Source organism: Stenella coeruleoalba (assembly GCF_951394435.1).
Source record: "Stenella coeruleoalba genome assembly, chromosome: 3".
Classification (NCBI taxonomy): Eukaryota; Metazoa; Chordata; class Mammalia; order Artiodactyla; family Delphinidae; genus Stenella; species Stenella coeruleoalba.
This window is the reverse complement of record NC_137148.1, coordinates 18,159,090-18,181,746: the sequence shown is the minus strand read 5'-3', so window position 1 is coordinate 18,181,746 and position 22,657 is coordinate 18,159,090. Positions and strand designations below refer to the sequence as shown.

Genomic DNA, 22,657 nt, shown 5'->3' with positions numbered 1-22,657 from the left:
GGCACTTGACCCCAGACCTGTTTCTTCCCTTCCACTCCCATCTCCCAGCTCAGCCTGATAGAGATTTCTCTCTGGACTCTGCATGGAATGGCTGAGAAAACATGGCTCCTCTCTCCTCAGCTCTCAATCATGGGATACAGTATCTTACCAGGAGGGGCAGGATGCCAGCGTTTCTCATCTTCTCCAACTCTGAGTTTCCAGAAGCGAAATTCCTGGTGAGTGTGGTTGAGATTGGCAGTTTGTTTCCTCCACTCACTCCACTTCACTCACAGGGCAGAGGCCCTACGGCAGGCAGTCTGATAATATAGGGCCTCGTGTTGCTTTTTGCACTCCCATAGAGTCAAAATGAGAAGACCATCATTCCTCCATCCACTGCCGGCAGCAGTGATGCAGAGAATTTCCCAGGGTAAGAGAGCCCGTAGGATTGGAGAACTTTAGCTCTTCCCAAAATATTTTCCTTTATTTTTTTCAGTTTTAAGAGACATAACATAATAAAAGTACTAAGTAACAATGTTTTATTGTATTTTTTACTGTATCAGTGTACTATAGATAACAATATATATATTACATACATCTATAGATATATAATAGCACATGGCTACCTAGGAGTAACATTTCTATATTTTATTAGAATTAAGTTAATATAAATTTGAATCTAAGTTAAGCTGCATATGGTAACATCTAGAGCAGATAATAAGAAAATAACTCAAAAATATTGTGTAACATTATTAAAAGAATTAACATTCCACTAGAAAATATACACTTAATGAAAAAGAAAGTAGCAGAGGAGAAATCAGAAACCTTGCACCATCACAATTTTTATCCTATAGAAGTGAAATTTCTGGAAAATTGGAGCTTATCCCAATTAATGAATTAAATGAAAAAGTTTTGAACTAATAAGTTTAAAATGTTTTAAAACCTACCACCTACTGCACAACTTGAATATATGAAAATGACTGAATTGTTCATTTTAAATTGGGAAATTGTATAGTATGTGAATGAAGCTATTATTAAAAATAAGGCTTAGGAAAAAAGTAAGCATATATTTGAAAAGTGAGGCTTTATTGCAGAGCTCAGAGTAGGATATATTTGTTAAGGTTAGAACAGAGTGCTAATAGGAAACAATAATTAGAAAGTATGTTCCATGCAAAGTAAGAGAAATAGATTTCATTCTATATGGAAAATAGTTACAGAATCTCAGCATTGCAAGGTACATTCAGACTCTCCAATCACGCTCAAATTTGTTCCACCACATCTGCACCAACTATTTCGACGTCAATATTTGAGTAGTCCTGGAGCTTTATGGTTTTCTGAGGAAACCCGTTATGACCCTGTGCAACTCTGACATCAAAAAGTCTTTGATAGGGGCTTCCCTGGTGGCGCAGTGGTTGGGAGTCCGCCTGCCGATGCAGGGGACGCGGGTTCGTGCCCCGGTCCGGGAAGATCCCACATGCCGCGGAGCGGCTGGGCCCGTGAGCGATGGCCGTTGAGCCTGCGCGTCCGGAGCCTGTGCTCCGCAACGGGAGAGTCCACAACAGTGAAAGGCCCGCGTACCGCAAAAGTCTTTGATATACTTATCCAAAATCTTAATTTCTATAGATTCCATTTTCCTGTCCTATCTGTATCCCACTGAAACATAACAAGTAAATCTAACACCTCCTTCACATGAGTGTCCTGATCAAATTAAAGGCGGCTAGCATGTTTTATGTCTTCTTTCCTTCAGCCTGCATAGCCCTAGTTATTTCAACTACTCACAACCCATTGAATCAAATATCTTTCCAGCCTCTTATCTTTGTCTCTTGGCAAGATTCTGGTCTACAGGAAATGCTAACAGCCTTGTCCCCTTCAAATACATCCACCCTGTGCCCTAAAAGTGATGAACTCTTAACCCATACCCTAATTATACGTTTCGAAGTGTTCATTACTCACAAGATCATGTCCCACCTCCTTAATAGAATTTACGAGACCCTCCTTGACCTAAATCACTTATCTTTTTTCATGTTATTGTGCCTTTCAGGTATTTTCCCGTATTTCCCAACAGCTTATATTTTCCCACACAAACTCTATGGTTTTGCTACTGCTGTTGCAGCTTCCTGAAATACCTTTCCTCCTCTCCTCACTTTGTCTGCCTCTCTCTTCTCGTGAATAATTCCTTTATAGCCTTCTAATGTCAGCCACACACCGTGTGCAGGAAGGTTTGCCTGAATCAATACATGTTGAACCAGGCATCTTTTCTTTGCACTCCTGTAGTGTCTTTTCTTTCTTTCTACCAGGCATAAAAATCATCTGTTTATATGTGTTTCCCCAACTAGACTCTTTATTAGTGGGCATCTTACTTTACCACTTTTTATGTGTTTCAACCGTAGTACAATGTCCAGTGCACAGTGGGCACTCCACAAATATTTAGTGAATTCTACAATTAAACACCAAGCATCGTTAGTCTACACCAACAATTCTTTAGAAATGCTATAGTCACGAAGGAGGTTCAGTAACAATTTGCTTCTTAAATTAGGCATGTGCTCAAGTTGAATAATGGTGTTGAAAAGGGGTATTGTGAGAAGATGCTTTTTTGTTCGGAAAAGGACATCAGGCAATAGAGAGAATTAAGCTCCTTGTATCTGGTACTCCTTGAGTTTTAAATGTACCTTAAGTTCATTTATAATTTTTGAGAGCATTTCTATGAGATAGCATGTTACATTGAACTCATAAGGCATGCATTATCATAAATCAACAACAGAAATATCAAAGGCAGATGAAAACCTTGGTTCATACTCTGATCTTATCAGTTACTAACAAATATTGACAAGTTATAAATGTCACCTATAAAGCAAACTAGTTTTGATCTAGCGCCAAAATGATATGCAAACTGCCCCAGTTTTAGGTAACCAGTTTGTCAAAATTATAACTTGCAATTTTGAGACACATATCTTAACTAACTTTTTGTGACTGCCTGGGGATTTAGATGTGCTGACTACTATGATGTCATCTGTTTCAGCCACTGTTTGTAAGGACTTCACCTTGATTCCCCGGCCAGAAAAATGGTGATAAACATATTGTGCATTCAGTCTTTTGATTAGCAGAGCCCTTTTCCACTTAAAAATGATCCATTTAAAATTGGTAAGACTATCTTATAATAATTATATGGAAAACATTGATGACCTCGTTCAAATATCAGCTCTAAAACTTTCTAACTTTGTGAACTTCAGCATATGTTTTTTTACTCATATGTAAAACGGGGAGATTAGTAATACTCATTTTTTAGGGTCGTTCTGGGAATTTGTTAACATATATAAATATATAGAACAATACCTGGCACGTGGAAAGATTTCAAAATGTCCATTAATATGATGATTGAAAATATGTTTGAAAATAATTTTACATATATCACTCTATATATCCACTGTTACATAAAGGTTTATACAAATGCAATATGTCTTTTATTCACTTTCTTGCATTTCATAGTCCAGACGCTTCACATAAAGAAGGTAACATCTGTTACTATCAAGAAGGTTGGCTAATACAGAAGATAAAGAGACATTATTAGCCAAGGTCACTGTTTTTTGGTTTTTTTTTTTTAAGAAAGTTGTCCTGATATTTAGAGTAATAAAACAACCATGGCCCTTTTATATGTGTTTGAGGGAAATATTTCTGTACAATTATCCCATTGTCAGTTAAAAATTTTCCCCTTAGTTTCCCTAACATGTTTTTTTTTTTTTTTCTGTCCATGGAAACGAAGACTCTACCTGTGTTCTGACCTCAGTTCTTTGTAGCTATTTCCAGATGCCTCTCCCACCCCCAGCTCTTCCCACAGTCACCATTAAGGAATATTTTACTGCTTGAAAAAGTTTTAATATTCAGCAGGTTAAGGAAATCAATGGTCAGCTTTAGAATTTTAGTCTCTGCTGAGCTTTCAAAGTGTCAAGGCCCTAAAATAATACGAACAGCAGGAGTACTAAATCTTTCATTATTTCCAGTTTCCCCTTGAGCATACTGACTTTGTGATAAAGAAGCTGTCATTTATACTCTTCTTTATTGCAAGGTAGGTAATAGCTGCAGGAAGAAAAATAAGGAACTGTGTCAAGTTAGCCTGACTGCCATCATGATTAATGTGTAATCATTGCACATTTGCATCTACTCTTTTTTATATACAGGTACTTCATAGATTGGAAGAGTGATGGGGACAGCTACTTTACAATAGATGCAACTGAAGGAACCATCTCTACTAGTGAATTACTAGACAGAGAAAGCACCGCGCAGTATAATTTCTCCATAATTGCGAGTAAAGTTAGTAAGTATGGCATGGACGGAATCAATGTTATACTGCAGTTCTTTGGATTTCACACTCTTAAATGAATCCCTGCTGAGGCGTTTTCATTTTCGGACTGACAGCCAAGTGGTCTCTTGGGGAAACTCAGAAACCGGCTCCTTTTCCTCATAGCATAAGTTCAGAAAAATTGTGACAGCTGCCAGTGAGCCCTGTTTGCAGGACTGGATGAATATCTAGCAGTGCATTTCATGGTGAGATCTCATCCTTTTCCACCCTGTAACCTCAAAAATCCACCGGAGTTCCGTCTTTCCACGTCTTCATCCCTGTATATATTATTGAGAGCTTCACAGACCAGGCAGGAGGAAATAACCATCACATGAAATCATCTTTTCTGAAATATTTTCTGAAATTGAAGAGAGAATTTTTAAATTCACCCCTCTTCTCTCTCTCTCCTTTCATTAAAATGTATTTTGTTACGAACATCATTGTGAAATATACAAGAGTTTTAAGTGCAATTCTTCAAGTGCAATTCTTCACTCAGAATCTATAGGATTGTTAGGAATTACTCCTTGTGTTGGTTTCTGCTTGGTCCAGAAGTGATCCTTTAGACTGAGAGTGATTATAGGTCTTACGTCTTTGGCTGGACAATTCAGGATATTATCACAACTTCCAAAGGTAACAGATGAGGGTGGGAGTGGAGACCTTGGCTATCAACATAGTTGTCTGTAACAGAAGTGCATCATACCAGTCCTTCTGCTTAGGTTCTCTTGAAAGATTTGAGGAAATCCCTTCTGAGTATCTTTCATTTTGTTTTCCTCCTATTCTCTTTCGTGCCTCTGGTACAAGTACTCTGACAGCTAATGTCACCTTTCAGTGCAGGGAGAAGCTAACTGTGAACATTTCTGTTAAGGGGTTTTTGGTCCGTCTCAACTCAGTGGGTGTAAACGGGAAACAATTTTGTTAATCTTCAAAAACTGCTTCCAAACATGCATAATCAGACACCTATTCCAGGGCCTTAATGATGCCTTTAGCTGATTTCATTACTTCTATATTATTCTGATTATTAAAGGTAAATTTAGCATAAAAGAACATGCAGCTTCTGTCTTGTTTGTTGGACTACTTTTCTGTTATGTTAGAAGACTACTGCTCTGAGGCTGCCATGTCACATGTTGTGGTCAGGTTGACAATCCCAGCTCAGCTCAGCCATCTAACCATACCTGCCAGAGCGCTGGATATGTAAGTAAAACCATCTTGCAACCTCTAGCCTGGCTGCTTGCTAGCTGAATACCACAATGTAGCCTCCATCATTACCATGTGAAATGGAATATATACTCAGCCAAATCTTGCCCAGATTCTGATGCACCAAATTGGGAGAAATACTAAAATTGTAATTATCTCAAGCAACTATATTTTTGTGGTCATGTGTTGTTGTACAACAATAGATAACTGAAGAACTCAATGACACCATAAGTTGGAACTTTGATTCCTTGGTAATGGAGGTAAAGATTCTCCAGCTGGAGTAGAAAGGAGAGAGAGAGAAGTAAAATGCATAAATCTCTCTTTTAAAGATTTTTTTTTGAAATATAGTTGATTTGCAATGTTGTGATCATTTAAGATGTACAGCAAAATGATTCAATTATACATGTATATGTATAAATATATATATATATATATATTCTTTTTTTACATTCTCTTCCATTGTAGGTTATTACAAGATGTTGAGTATAATTCCCTGTGCTATACAGTAGGTCCTTGTTGGTTATCTATTTTATATATAGTAGCGTGTATATTTTAATCCTAAACTCCTAATTTATCCCTTCACCCTCTTTCCCCTTTGGTAACCATAAGTTTGTTTTCTATGTCTGTGAGTCTATTTCTGTCTTGGAAATAAGTTCATTTGTATAATTTTTTTAGATCCCACATATAAGCGATATCTCATATTTGTCTTTCTCTCTCTGACTTCGTTTACTGAATTTGATAATCTCTAGATCCATCCATGTTGCTGCAACATAAATCACATAAATCACATAAATCTCTCTGATCTGCCCCCCAGAGAGTGCTCCCCTGGTTGCCACTGCTTCTAGGATTAAAATTGACTGGCTAAATGGACTGCCCACATACTCTCTTCATGTGATTTTTGAGTTATTTGGTATTGGGGTCTCTGAGCATCCCATTTGCCCATGAACTTGATATGGGCACCCAGTGGTAGAACTTACAGCTTCTTAATTCCAGGTCCCCTTGTGTAGCAGACGGCTTTCTTGGATAAATTAATAGCATGAGTTCTCAACTCCAGCTTTCTGTTTTGTCCACTAGACCCTGAGGAAATTCATATACCCTGGTCATGCTGGTACATTACAGCCTGCTCCTCTACCATATGCTTTCTCTGTCATGCTGTCTCCTTTCAAATCTGTCCTTCTTGCTCTGTTAGGTTCTGAGAGCTGATCATCCAGTCAGCTGCCTGAGAAGACATTCTATCAGGAGAGCAGAACCAAATGCCAGTCCCCCAGTTCTCTTTAACTTGTTTTCCTGAAGTTTCCTTTCATGCTAGGCATCTTTCTTCTCTCCCATATCACAGTTACATATGTTATTCATCATTCTTTTCATGCTTTCGGTTATTTCAACTCTGAATTATTTCCTTCATCCATAACACTGAGGAAAGCTTAACTATAATATAGTTAGAAAATAAACTTTAGTATTCTAAGATCTTTGACAAATAGAGTAAAAATGAGATGTCTAAGTTATGGGTTATAAGACCTCTATCGACTATATTATAGTCACTCTCAATTAACTTGGATATAGTAAGTGATAACTGACCAGAGGTAGACTATTCAAAAAATTTCTATTTATCAAAAATGTATTGTCCATAATAGAATATTTTTCATTAGAAAACTATCTTGTGCGACCTACCCTTTCTATTAATGCACATGCAAAACGTGCATATTTTTAGAAGGAGGAGTATTAGGCCCAGTATCTTAACTCAAGATGAAAGTCTGCAGCTAGTTATTCACTCTGTACTGTAACTCTAAAAGGTCTTTTTCTCCCCAGCAGCTACTATAGCTACCAAAACCATCACCATGGTGTGAGGGCACCCATCATGGCAGGTCTGCTACCTGCAGTCAGAGCCTGAGCTCCAAACATTTGGAAAATGGCAGAGGAGTATGCATTCATACAGTGCAAGCAAGTGTCATTGTTCCTTAAAAGCTTAGATTCTTCAAACTTAGAAAACTGTATTTTGTTAATTATTAATATAATGAGGGCACATGCTGGCTCCTCTCTGACCTGCTGGATGTAGTTTTTACCTAAATCCAAATTAGGAAACCCCGTTGTGTGGATTCTCGTAAGTTATGTTGGCTCTCACTTGGACATATGCAGAACTGAGACTTAGACTCATAATCCATACATACACACAATGTAAAAGGGCTGCCAAGCTAATATTTCTAAGATATCTACCCCTCGTCTATTCCACTGTCTATTCAAAGACTACTGTGTGGAATTTAGAACCCTTAAGGAAGTCTGGTAGGATGAACACTATACACCTCCATGAAAAAGAAAGAGGCTAAGTATATATCACATGGTAATTAAAGATTCTGAAATAAGAGTAGATTATTGTGGGTCTTGTTTTGTTTCAGTTCACAGAGTTTGAAAGTAAACTTTATTTATATTTTAATGCATAAGGCTGCTTTCAATGATCAAATTAACCAGCCTCAGCAGGAAACTCTCATTATGGTGAATGACTGAGAAATAAATAGCCCACACTTGCCCTGCCAAGTGGAACATAATTGTTTAAGTGTACCTTACTGCAGATTGAACTAGCAAATGTTTTGGCCCTGACCCTTCTATAAAAACTCTCAGGTGAAATGAAATGGTACAATGATTGAACAACTTCCAATTAATTAAAAAGCAGTCATTAATCAGTGTTGCTATAGTCCAAGGTCCAAATAGTTTTATTAGACTACTAATAATTCTTTTATGCATTATTGCTTTGCTGTTTTTATACTAGTCTTGAGAATTAAAAAAACGCAAGCCCCCCAAAATCACTTCATTCAAATTATCAGAAACTTCCAATAGGCAAATGTTTCTAATTTCTTTTTTGTTTTGGTGTTATTATAACACATATCATTAGACAAAGATAACTACATTAAAGCCTTAGAACTTTTATATAATTATAAAATAAATGGATGATACCAAAGACAATTCTTCTTTTCTTGGTCATTTTAATTATCCAGATGACAATAGATTGTTTCTATTGTGAAAGAGTTCAAAAATCAGTGGTAGACTTACTGCATGCTATATTTGGGGAAAATGTTATGTGTAAGTATACCATTATGAGTTAGGATTAAATTGTTGAGTAACTTTTAAGGTTATGCAGCATTAGAGCTACTTTGCTTTAGCTTCTTTTTACTTCAACATAATGTATGTAGTATCATCTTCATATATACAGAAAATCAAACTGAGATTATTGTCTATAATTTAGGCTCAACATAACTTCATCTAATTTTTTATAAATTGTATAGAACATTATTTACATGAAAAGTGTTAATGGTTGTGGGTTAAAACTAAGACTGAAGTCTGTTCTTAAGGACAGTTTAGGAATAGAAACTGACCCCCAAAATTATTTTAGTTAGTTATAACTATGCAAATTATGCTGAATTCCAGGGACTTCAGACTTAAGTGCACTCTCATATAGCCTCCAAGGGAAAGTTGCAAAAGGTTTATCTTGACCAAACTGTGGTCATTAAGTAATGAAGGATTTAAACGAAAATAAATAGGTTTTTTGGTAGAAATTTTAAAGGGTTTCTTCTGCCTGTGTGCCAAATAGTTAACCATGAAATGGTGTTCTCAGACCAAATGAGAAGAAAGGACCTAATGTTTCTATAATAATTGTAAGTGATAATATTATAAATTAGTAAACCAAACTATTATAGTAGCTTTATATACATTCACTCAATTTATTACTGTCCACATTGTAAGAGTGAAGAAATAGAGGCTAAGATTTATTTCCATGTGTCACACAGCAAATGATGACCAAGCTAAGACAGGAGCCCAGGACTCACACTCCAAAACACAATTTCACAGGGACACATATTCACCTCCTTAGGCTTCATTTTTAAATAAGTTAATAGTAAAATTAGTCAAGGTGATTTTTACATACATAGATAATTAAAGTAAACTATAGTAAAAATTTTTATGTACATTTGCATTGTACATATAATTAAGCTGAAATTATTGTTAGCCTTGGCATCTATCTATCTATCTATCCGCCTACATTTAAGCTCGTTGGACTGCTTATCTATTAGAAATCTATAGTGCATTTGCATTTTAGAAATAAAATACAGACTCAAAGTATGAGAATAGGGAAATATGTGTGCAATATTATGTGTGTACCAGGGTTGTAGGTAGGTAGATTGCTATCTCTATCCAATAAGTGTTAATTACTAGATAAGACTCAAGCTACAAGAGTTCCTAATGATTTTATTGTGAAGGATCCTTTTTGATAATTTCCCTGTATATGGAAAGATTTTTGCCTACCGACACTATATGGCCTCCTCCCTGCTGGCTGCCCTTAGTGGCAATGCCTTTGCCAAAGACATAAAGAAGATCCTGGACAGTGTGGGCATCAAGGAGGTGGATGACAGCCTGACTCAGCAAGGTCACCTGTGAGCTGAAAGGAAAAAACCCTGAAGATATCAGTCACTGCTCAGGGTATCAGCCATCTGGCCAGCGTGCCCGTCTCCACGGGGCAGATCTGCAGCTCTTGCTGCTGCTTCAGCCTTGGCATCAGCAGAGAAAAAAGACGGGAAGAAGAAGGAGTTGCAGGAGTCAGATGACTCCCTGGATTTATCCTGTTGAAGTAGAGTTCTGCTCCCCTGCAAAAGTGATAAGATGTCGTTTCTGACATCAGCGGTATCGCTGATCCCCCATTCTGTTTAGTAGAAGCAAGTCACTAGATCCAGACCACACTTAAGGGCAAAGAATTACATGGAGGTAACTCATGTGGGTATCAGGAAGTGGGGATTCTTGGGAGCCATTTGAGAAAGTTGCCTACCTGATGTGTTTCTTGACAACTAGACAAGTCTTTCAAAAAGTGAAGAAAGTTTAGAGACCATATTACTTAACTACTAGGCCTGAAAATTTTGTGAAAAAGACAACAATCTGGTTGAATTCATAAGTATGCAACCAAAATGCAAAGTGCTGTAAGAGAAAAAATAATTAAAATAATTATTTTTGAAGACATAAGCATAGTATGTCACACAGGAATTATCATTTGAGCTGAGTCTTTAAAAGATGAAGAAGATACTGAAAAGGAGGAAAGGAGGGTATTCTAGGTTGAGGAAACATCTTAAGCAAAGGCAGAGAGGTATTAAAGCTCATGTCCAGATGAGAAATTACAAGTAAGGTGGTGCAATTGGTGCCCAGAATGAGTAGGGAAGGCTAAAGAAAATGCATTCAGAAAGGGAGCCTGAGATCTCCTCTCTATTCTCATATAGAATACAGTATTGTTAGGTACAGTCACCATACTGTACAGTACATCCCTAGGACTTATTATATTTTATAACTGGAAGTCTGTACACTTTGATCACATTTACTTTTTGCACACCTCGCACCCCTGCTTCAGGCAACCATTTCAAGATCGATACAAATATCAGATCATTGTGTTGTACACCTAAATTAATATAATGTTGTATGTCAATTGTATCTCCATTTTTAAGAAAGAAAGAAAAGAAAGGAAGCCTGAGGCCTTATCAAACAGAGCCTTAAATACCACATGGAGAAATTACAAAGTTTTTTAAGTGGGTTTTTGAGCCCATCCTCATTTCTGCTGTTTTTACTATATGTCCCTAGCTCAGCATATGTCCAAAGAGACATATATCACTTCTCCAACTTTCCCCATCTGGTGAGTCTGGAAGGTAGTTATGCAAGGGACCTGCATTCCTGTAAACCAGCACTGGCTGGGTTACATTGTATCCATCTGGGTGACCGAGGTTAACCTCATCAGGATCAAGAGACAAGAGTGAGTCTGGATTCTCTGCAGTGTTTGAGCCGCAGACATTTCTTTCTAATTTGGCCAGTCTTTTTTCAAAAGGTCACTGTAAGTCATATGCACATTTGAGAATAGGCATGCAGGTTGGCCCTTTCTTTTTTACTACTGTTCTTCAACTTCTTAATTGTTACCTGAATCAGAATCACCTGGGACAGTATTCCTGGACCCCATTCAAGACATACTGAATCAGAATTTCTGGGATTATTGCCAAGAAACTCTCCATTTTAAACAAGATACCTAGGTCATCTAATAGATACTGATGTTGGAACCAGTGTGCTAAATTCTCTAAATATTAGCATGGATTTGTGGAAATAAAACAGCTTAATGTTACTATGAAGACATGTACATACTCAGAGAGTGTAGTTGACTTCTGAGGACTAAATAAAACCGTTGGTTTCAATTATGGATTGAAGACATTATTTTTTCCTATTTTTTCTCAAATAATTGCCTTTCTCTTACACTTCATGAATATGTTACTTTGCATGTATGAGTCTAGGTAGTTTATGTACTATTTAATATTTCCCTGAGTAACTATATGAAACTATCAATATTTTGTATTCTCTAAGAAAGGTATCTTTGATTTATACTAGTATTGGCAACAATTTACTAGTACTTATAATGCAGAAAAGTAACACATACTTTGAAGAAAGAAGCACTTATAAATATTCAACCATTTTATAAAGCCTTCAATGTGTTGTATACATGGAAATAATAATCATTAACACCACTATAGTCATGGACTTAATTTAGAAATGATACCATTTTTCTCACTATTATATGATGTGTCAATATAATAGAATCCAAGTTGTTATAGTTTATATTTTATTTTAAACTTTCAACTGCTTATGGGTATACTACCATAATCAAACTATTTAGGAGTAGTTTAAACCAGTAAAATTGCTCTATCAAAATCACATACAAAACAATATCAGGCTTTTTTTTTCCTTAATTAGTATCTGATTTTTCTCCAGAAATTAAAACCACTTGATAAGCTTTTCACCTAATGGTTGAAATTTGGATAAAAATTATATTTTAGATATGTACAGAAAATTTTAACATCACATATCAAAATTGGAATTTAAAAATAAGAAACATTTTTACATTGAAAATGTTATTTTATTGACCTCATGGACTATATTGTATTTCATCTATTTATATAGGAATCCTCTCAGATGTGAACTTCCTAGTATCAGGGACTTTATCTTATACCTCATTGACGCCTATGGTTTATTATACTCTCTGGAACACATAGATATGTACATAGTTAATGAATAAATTGTGAGTAGCTGTATAGGCATCCCATCCTGCTGATTTGGGCCTTGGAGTTCCTGGTAAGTTGCTTCTTCTCAACCTCTGTGCTCACCCGGAGTATGTTGGGCATGATGTAGCTGGAATGGACTGGACGCTGGAACAGGCTTAATGAAGTCCAGAGGGAAGACCTGTCAGCCCTTCTGCTAAGGCACCAGCACCCCAGGCAGTGGGCCTGTGTGCAGGGGAGCAGGATATCAAAGACCCACGCGGCCTCTGGCTTGACCACACCTTGTCCATGCAGATGCCACCGGCAACGACTGGCTGTCCAAGGTTCAGGCTTTGAAGTGGGGCCAGGAGCTCCCAGGCAGGGGCTGACTTAGACTGAGACTCCTGGGAGTAGCTGTGATCTCCATCTGCCGATGATGGGGAAAGGGAGCTCCAGAAACTGCCAGCAACCTCCTGGGACTTGTTAGTCAGTCCCCCCAGGCCAGTCTCCGTGTCCCAGAAGACCCCAACCCATTCCCAACCTACAGCCACAGAGGGCAGGTAGGTGGGCTCAGAGGCCCTGCGAGTCAGGACAGGGTGACATGTGGTTCCAAAGGGTGGTGACGCCATTCCAGGAGGCCTGGGGACTGTGGGAGCTGACAGCTGCCTCACAGTCTCCTTGGAAGTAGAAGCCTTGCTGGAAGTGCAGACCTGGAACCAAATGGGAGTTCCACCCCCAGCAGCAGACCCCTGGGGCAAAGTTCCTGCGTGGCCCCTGGAAATGAATGCTGTTCCTGGCACAACGGCCAATGTGCCCTGAGGAGCCCATTGCAGCTGCAGCCCCATAGTTAGAACCCTTCTTTCCTTTTAGTATATATTTTAATATTTCTTATCACTAGGGATTTTTTATCTATTGCTGCATAACAAATTACAATGGAATTTCTCTGGGTCAGGAATTCTTTTTTTAAAAAAAAAATAAATTTATTTATTTTATTTTTATTTATTTCTGGCTGCGTTGGGTCTTTGTGGCTGCACGCGGGCTTTCTCTAGTTGTGGTGAGCGGGGGCTACCCTTCACGGCGGTGCACAGGCTTCTCATTTTAGTGGCTTGTTGCGGAGCATGGGTTCTAGGGCATGTGGGCTTCAGTAGTTGTGGCACATGGGCTCAGTAGTTGTGGCTCGCAGGCTCTAGAGTTCAGGCTCAGTAGTTGTGGCGCATGGGCTTAGTTGCAGCATGTGGGATCTTCCCGGACCAAGTCTCGAACCCATGTCCCCTGCGTTGGCAGGCAGATTCTTAACTACTGTGCCACCAGGGAAGCTCTGGGTCAGGAATTCTAAAATAATTCATCTTAATATCTGCCCCAGGAAGTCTGGAAGACTTGACAGCTGGGGGCTGGAATCTTCAGAAAGCTCTTGTACTTCAGAAACTCAAAGGCACTGAAACATTTTACTTTCTGCGGCTAATTAAACTCCAAGTAAGGAGTGATGCCAGTCTTCTTTTCTTATCAATGAAGCATAATATAATTGAGGTTCAGTCATGTTGTTGTAGCACGTATCACTGTTTTGTTCCTTTTTATTGTTGAATAATTTTATTGTATGGATATGCCACGGTTTATCTATTCACCAAAAGATAGACATTAGACTTGTTCCCAGTTTGGGACTATATGCATAATATTTCCATGCACATATTCACATATACAGGCTTTTTGTGGACATTCATTTCATTCTCTTGGGGAGAGACCTAGGAGTGGAGTTGTTGGCTTATAAGTTCATGTTTAAGGTTTAAAGAAAATTCCAATGTATTTTCCAAAATGACTATACAACTCTGTGTTTCTGCCAGTGATCCTTTCCATCAGCAATCCATTTTATTTCTCTCAGCTATGATTTGTGAATTTCAGTTTATAAGTCCTACCTTTATTTTGCTAAATTTATTCCTAAATATTTTATTATCTTTGATTCTATTGTGAATTGAATTTTTCTCAGTTCTATGTCAGTTTCTTCTTTGCTAGTATATTAGGTATAAAATGGCCTTTTTTTATATTGCTGTCTTATCCCACAGCCTTAATATACTTGATTTGATCTATAAGTGTTTTGTGGATTCTTTAGGGTTTCCTCCATACAGGGTCTTGTCATTTTTTGATAAAAAATACTTTTTTTTTTCAATCTTAATACTTTTTAAATTTTTATTTTTATTTGTTTGCACTGGATAAACCCTTTAGTGCAATGGTCAATATGTGGTCAGAGCAGACATTCTTGCCGTGTGCTCAATATTAAAGAGAAAATATTTAGCCTTTTACCACTGAGTATGATACTGGCTATGGTTTTCTTATAGATGGACTATGTCAGGTTGAAGATGTTGCCTTCTATTCATTACTTGTTGAGAATTTTTTATAAAATCATGAATGGATAAATTTTTTCAAATGCTAATGCTGAGTCTATTGAGATGGCTATGTGATTTTTTTGTTCTTTCTTCGGTTAATATGATATATCACATTGACTATTATTAGATGTTAAACTAACCTTTCATCCATAGGATAAATGCTATTTGGTCATTATACATTAGTTTTCTAATAAGCTTCTGGCATCAACTTGCTAATATTTTGTTAAGGAATTTTTGTACCTGTGTTCATGAGTGATATTAGTCCATGCTGTTTTTTTTTTTTTAATTATTAATAAATTAATTAATTTTTGCTGTGTTGGGTCTTCGTTTCTGTGCAAGGGCTTTCTCTAGTTGTGGCAAGCAGGGGCCACTCTTCATCGTGGTGCACAGGCCTCTCACTATTGCGGCCTCTCTTGTTGCGGAGCACAGGCTCCAGATGCGCAGGCTCAGTAGCTGTGGCTCACAGGCCTAGTTGCTCCGCGGCATGTGGGATCTTCCCAGACCAGGGCTCGAACCCGTGTCCCCTGCATTAGCAGGCAGATTCTCAACCACTGCGCCACCAGGGAAGCCCCATGCTTTGTTTTTTTTCTGATGTTTTAAATTGACTTTTGGCATTAAGAAACAACAAATAAGCTGGTGTTTTCTCCTCTATTTTCTGAAAGGGTTTGCAAAGAATTGATATTATGTGGTCTATAAGTAGTTGATAGACTTTCTCAGTGAAGCCATGAAGGCATGACTTTTTCTTGATGGGGAAATTTTTAATTACAGCTTAATTTTTTCCACTTGTTTTAGGTCTATTAAGATTTTCTCTTTAATTTTGGGGTCAGTATGACAATTTATGTCTTCCTAGGAATTTGTCCAGTTCATCTATGTCAACTAAATTTTTGACATAAGTTTATAATATTGTTTTATAATATGTATTTCACTTATGGTATTTCACTACTCCTTTATTATTGATTTTCATAATTTGACCTTAATTTTTTTTATTTTCTTAGTTTAAGCCATGCTTTAAAATACTACTAATAAGGCAGTTCTAACTCAAACTGACTCAAAAAGTTATGGGATCTGATTGAGATATCACCAAGGATAAAGAAAGAAGATCTAACAAAGCATTCTTGAAGCCATGAGGGACAAAAATAGAATTAGTTATCGATTATTTATCTGAGCCCAAAATTATTAATAAGCTAGTTATTCAATATAAACAACATGGGTCAGTGATAATTGGAGTTTAAATGGCTTGACTACTAAGAACACAGCATTTAATTGTGTAAGATTTTGGTTATTTAATATTTCAAAGTTCATAATTGAATTTACTTTCTAAGTATTCAATGATAACTAGTTTCTAATTTGGCAAAGATTCAGATAATAATGCTCATGCCAAATCAAGTTTAAACAACTTTCGTCATTGCTCTTTCAAAGATTAGATGAGTCAGAAAGGAAATAAGTCATTAATTTTTCACATAATTTAATGAATTATAAATGAAAACATATATATATATATATATATATTACTCTAATAAATATATTACTTTGTGAAAAGATCAATGCTTGCTTGAGTATAGTAGTTGTCAAACAGAAATATTACTATGTACCCAGACAGATTTACAAATATAAGGTGACACTTTTAAACATTTAACTATAAAAAGTTTTACAAATATGCAGTAGAAGAGAGAATTATATAATGAAACCCATAAACCCATCACTCATTTTCAACAGTATGAATAACTTGTCTTTGTTGTTATTATAGTTTTTCCTCTATTCTTGTTTGGGCATTTATTTTGTAATTTCCACAGTGATGACTAGTGACATTTAAAATTCAGTATTTCTACAAATCCTACAGTGCACAGGAAAATCTCACACAACAAAATATTTGTCTTAGCTAAAATACCAAAAGCACACCTTTGAGAAACACTTTTAATAATAAGATGTTACAATACTGATCATATTTTGAACCATAGTACTCATTGGGACAGATGTTCAAATCTATGTTGCAGGAGGATAAATATTTAAAACTACCAAAAGGGAATTTTTCAAGGGTAAAAATAAGCTTGAATTAATAACATATTTATACATTATAAAATTAAATCTGTACTATAAACATAATTTTGAGAGAAGTCTTGCCCCATCCTCACACTAACTTAAAATAAAACTATAATCCTGAGGGGAAAAAAACACTTTCTTCTTCATATGTCCTTGGGACTTGTAAATTATGTACCAAGTAAAATAGGAAGTAGAGGCTGATTTGTACATTGTACAGAGGTTGAATAGGTTAATATATAATAAAGTTTAAGAGCATGGACTTGAAACTAGAACACTTGGATTCAAAACCCATCTTACCACTTTTAACTTGGAATTTTTGGAAGAGTTACATTCCCCCTCCGTTCTTCAGAGTTCCATATACAATAAAGGATAATAATGGTCTTTATATTAGAGTTGCCTGTGAAACCTAAATGAGCTTACCTGTGAAATGTGTCTTAGAATATGGGTACATTATAAGTATTATGAAGTATTAGGCATTGATTTTGCTGTAGTTTTTGAGAATTTATAGTTTGTTTAGGAAAATGAACCAAATTGTTGATTTTATCTGTATTTTATGATATATGAGTACTTAATATCAATAACAGAAGATGAGCTAGATCATCTCCACAAATTACAGTTGGTGATAAGAGTAATGATAACTTACCAAAACTAATCTAACATTCTGTAGAACACTCATTTAATACAACAAACTAAAAAACTTATGAATTAGCACCTATTAATATCACGAGTTGAAGAAAGATTAAGTAACTTGTGAAAACTGAGCCAAACCTTTTCTACCAGATAAGATAGTGCCATGTAACCAATATTAATTTTTGAATAAATAGATATTTTTTGCATCCTTCTCCAAGATTACCAATACACCTTCTATAAACACAACCCATATTACAAAATATACCATTTCTCTTCCCTTTATGTTATCTGTGCCTGTACTGGTACACAATGTTGGATTTCACTGTGTCATATATGAATATGTGAACATTTCTTAAGCTACGGCTGATGGTGCATTTTATATTTTTAGATAAATTTTAGCACAGCAGAATATTGTAAGCTTGTCAGAATCAGTCATGTGGTGAGATTTGTATTCATTCTTTAAAAGCATCCAGATAGAGATCTATAAGAATCCTAACATTATGAATCTTCAGTGGCACTGCAGATGAAGAATCTAACACAATAACCAATCATTTAAAAAGGTCTGGTGGAATGAACATAATATTTGGATTTCCATAGTCCTGGGTTTGAATATTAACTCCCCATCCCTCTAGATGTGTGACTTCGGACAAGATCCTTTGACAATTTGGGGCCCTTTATCCATCTGTATAACTTCATTAGGTAAAATAAATAAGTTGAAAGATGTGCATTATGTTATGCCTTATTAGTTTAATTATTTCTGGGCTTCTTCAGCAAATGACAGAGAGGCCGGTAATATATCACAGGCTGAGGCTAAAAATTGTGACGGAATTTTGGCAGAGATAATTTTTCAAACTAATTTTTTTGATATTTCAAGAAGGAAAGGCTGTTTATTCTTTGTTATCATCAGCAAGTAATTTCAGGGTGCTTCTTAGTTTTCCACAATCTATCTCTTACTTCTACTTCCTTAAATTTATTTTAATTTTCGTCTATGCAAAGCAATCTCTCCTTCACTCTTGGAGTTTATCATCCTTTTTTGGAGGAATCATTTTGAGAGAGTTATTTAAATATGTAGATGATACTACCCAATAAAATTATAGACACAACATGGAAAAACATATGTTTTATCCAGTGAAAAATATCACTATTAGTGATGATTGATCCTGTGAACTAACCCTGGTATGATGGCTACACTTGTGATGAAATACCAGCTAAATGTTTGACCTTAACTTTGGTGTTGATTTTCAGGGATAAATACTGGTATAGTGCAAAGCTGGTGCTCTGACAGCGTGACATTGATAGCGCCAGCATTCATCTTTTATTTATAATTAAAAAAATTATTTTTTACTGGAGTATATTTGATTAACAATGTTGTGTTAGTTTCAGGTGTACAGTCAAGTGATTCAGTTATACATATACATGTATCTATTCTTTTTCAAATTTTTTTCCCATTTAGATTATTACAAAATATTGAGCAGAGGTCCCTGTGCTATACAGTAGGTCCTTGTTGGTTATCTGTTTTAAATATAGCATTGTCTGCTTGTAAATCCATCTTTTCATCATTTATATTTGGCACAGTGCCTCAGCTTCCCGTAAAGAAAAGGTCATTTGGATTCCATAAGAATGCTGATTTTTAAAAATGTTATTGCTGTTTACTATAAGAGCAATAACTGATCAGATTTTGTAATCATCTTTTCTGCTTTTATGTTTTTAACAGGTAACCCATTATTAACCAGCAGAGTCAACATATTAATTAATGTCCTAGATGTCAATGAATTTCCTCCAGAAATATCTGTGCCATATGAGACAGCTGTGTGTGAAAATGCCAAACCAGGACAGGTATCTTATCAATATTGTTAATTAAGAGTGTATAAACACCCACTACATGCATGTGTTCTGGGTTATATGACCTTGCATGAATATACACACATGGATCTTATGTCTTCATAAAAGAAACCATGAAAGATAGTAAATTCTTTTGAATTAATGGTATATTTTGGATGTGGAGTTAATACCACAGGGGATAAAGTGATGATGGCCTAGTGAGTATTCTTTGTATAACTAAAAGTTCTAGGATTGCAGATTCTGCTGTTTTCCATTTGTATACTGTGGAATTTATAAAGACCTTGTGACTATAAATCCAGGAAGCAAGAAACTTTAGACTACATTCTTCTATAGTATTTCTTGCTTTGCTCACATGCTTTTATGAAGGGTGCATAAAAATTCTTAAGCCCTTGAAAAATGGAAAGCTTTCTCTGGTGGCCTTGAGTAGAGCATCTGGGTTATTCAAAATATCTGAATTACATTTTCTTATTAAGTATTGCTATGGAGGGAGGTTCTAGTGGGGAGAGGATATGAGGAAGGACCATATAGTTGATAAACGTTATCGTCAAAATCCTAGAGTTTATGTGGATCATGGTGGGTAGCTAGCTTTTTTCTACACTATTATAAATGAATGAGTGAATATATAATATGATGATATAATATAACATAATATAATATAATAGGAACCAGGCATGAGCAAATGCTAAGAGTGTGATATGAAACAAGAATATAATTAATCCAATATTGTATACCTAGGTTCCAAAAGAAAAATACATCAGTATGCTTTGCTTTGCTGTCTACTTCAATTACCTTTAAATAGCATAACTACTCATTTAAGTAAATTTGAAGTTTTAATTCTTACTTGAAGAAATATCTCAATATTTAAAATGGTATCTTTATTGAAAAAGTTCCTTTTATACTATCTAGTATTTGTTTCAATTTGAATGTTTTCTACTGCTTCATGGAATATTTGTCCCATAGTTCTAACCCTGTGATGTTCACTAGCCTTATAGGTATTAAATTAATATTAAATAAAAGTTAAAGTATATGTTCTCATTCACACATGCCCCATTTCAAGTGCTCAGTAGCTGTATGAGATGGGTGGCTACCGTCTTTATCAGTATAGATGTAGAGTATTTCCATCAGTACAGCAACTTCTAGTGGACTGTGCTTCTCTATTACTGCTTTTGATAATTTGGGGAAAGTATTAACTTTATTACAGTATGACTTAGTCATATTTTACCAAGTGATAAATTTGAATCATTAATTTTGAATAGACACAGAAATACATTTTTTTAAAGTTTTAATGCTTTATCACTTTAAATGCATACAAAATTTACATGGGGTAAACCCAGTGCCTGATTTATTGTCTGAAATAGTAGATGCTACATAAATAAATAACCTGAAGTGGTTATTTGCAGAGTTATAAGAGGTTTACCAAAATTCTACAATTTAGCTATTCTCCACTTTTCAGAGCCTTCTACTGCCACCCCAGAAATCCAATCCGTTATTTTTAGGTAATTTAGAAACGTTAATGATTTCACAGCAATCAGAATTTTGTAATGCACTAAGGAAAGCCTTTTGGAAATAGAACTCTATTTAATGCTTCTATGTTTCTCCAGTAAATTAAAGAGTTTAAAAAGTTGGGAATAGTAGAAGTTATTAGAGATAACTTGATTTTCTTATATTTAGACAAAGTGGTAAGGAATCTGTGGGGACATTGGAAGCTCTTTTTTGGGGCATTCTGCATCTTATTTACATACAAAACATAACCCTGAAATGTCTGAAATGTAGTATATGAGCATTTTCTGCTTTTGACCCCAGCCATCCTGACCCTTGTCTAGAAACTATGCATAGGAACTATCTATCTCTTCTGGACTATAATTGAATATGCATGCATGTATATATGTATGTATGGCTTATTTATCTATCTATCTATCTATCTGTGTGTCTATCTATCTTCAAAAGAAGTAAGAGAAAAGAAAGATGATGCTATATAAATCAATAGTGATTTATATGATGAACCAATGAAGTATGGGAGTTGTTTTACTTAGGGCAATAACTCTCAAGTGTCAATTACAGATAAGTACCAGTTTATACCAAGAATTTCATCTCCGTATGCTGTTTTAAAGGATGTTTCTTCATTGTAAAGTTATGTTCTTGATAAGTTTTGATGTTAATTTAGTAAATAATTGTGCTAGTTGATAGCAAAGGCAAAACAAAACAGAACTTCACAAATTAATTCCCAAAAATTTAAACAAATTTTAGGGGTGAGATATAGTAGTCTGAGCACATGTGAAGGAAAGTTGAAGTTTTACAGGGTCTGTATGGTAATTATTTGACTAAATTGCCATATTTAGCCTTCGGTGTTGAATCCATGACAATTCTAAAGACTAAATAGATCCTGTGTGACTGATTTACACTAAAATAGGGAACTGAATTTCTCATTAGAGGACCCATTGTCAAAATACAAACTACTAGTACTGCACTAGACACTCGAAGCCCCAGTGTATACATTTGTGTGTTCCTGTGTGTTTCTGTGTGTGCCTACGAGCACACACAGCTATATGAGAAGGTAGATCATAGTCATAAGACTGGGTTTCAACCATGGAATAAAAACAAAAAGGGGTAAATAACTGACATGTTTAATGGCATCAATCTAAGAGTACAGGATGCAGGCTTTGCCCGCTGGGAGCAGAATGTCATACTTGAAATCTAAGGTCTTCCTCTGGCAAATTCAAACTTAGTCTAAGAGTGTGGTCACCTGAGCAGCACACTGCTTTTATCCTCTTTGGCACACACTTCCTGAAATTCTTCCTGATGCAAAACCATTGGATATGTTAATAAATAAATACCTCAAAGCCATTCTGATTTACTTACATATATAGTGAATTATCAGTTTCATAGTTTGGCCCTTGGAAGTTAACCTCCAAATTCTTAAGGGCATCTCACTGAAGTATCAGAATTTTAACTACTTAGATTACACACTTATGGGAACAATTTAGGAAAAATTTTGAAACAAGGTTAGTCATACTTACCTCTTAAGAAAAAAAAATTCTATGAAAACACAATTTGTGTCTTATCCACTGGGGGAAAAGAAACATAACAACAAAAACAGATCTACATCCTGTGTATCTCTTTCTCATCATTTTACTTAGTTATGAAAATAAAACTCATTCTCACAAACATAATGATACTAAAATTTTGCTTTGCAAGGACTTTTAAATAATCAGGTTAGAAAG

The 22,657-nt window shown here is 35.8% G+C and overlaps 1 protein-coding gene across 2 annotated transcripts in view; it reads left to right on the top strand.

Annotated features, from left to right (window-relative positions):
- The window catches only part of CDH12 (cadherin 12), a 279,426-nt gene that overhangs the window by 248,441 nt on the left and 8,328 nt on the right, over nucleotides 1–22,657 (top strand). For both annotated transcript variants that reach the window (XM_079918024.1, XM_079918023.1), the window contains 2 exons: nucleotides 4,152–4,288; nucleotides 19,309–19,430. In XM_079918024.1, coding sequence (XP_079774150.1) covers nucleotides 4,152–4,288; nucleotides 19,309–19,430 — 259 coding nt within the window. The remainder of the gene's footprint in view (nucleotides 1–4,151; nucleotides 4,289–19,308; nucleotides 19,431–22,657) is intronic.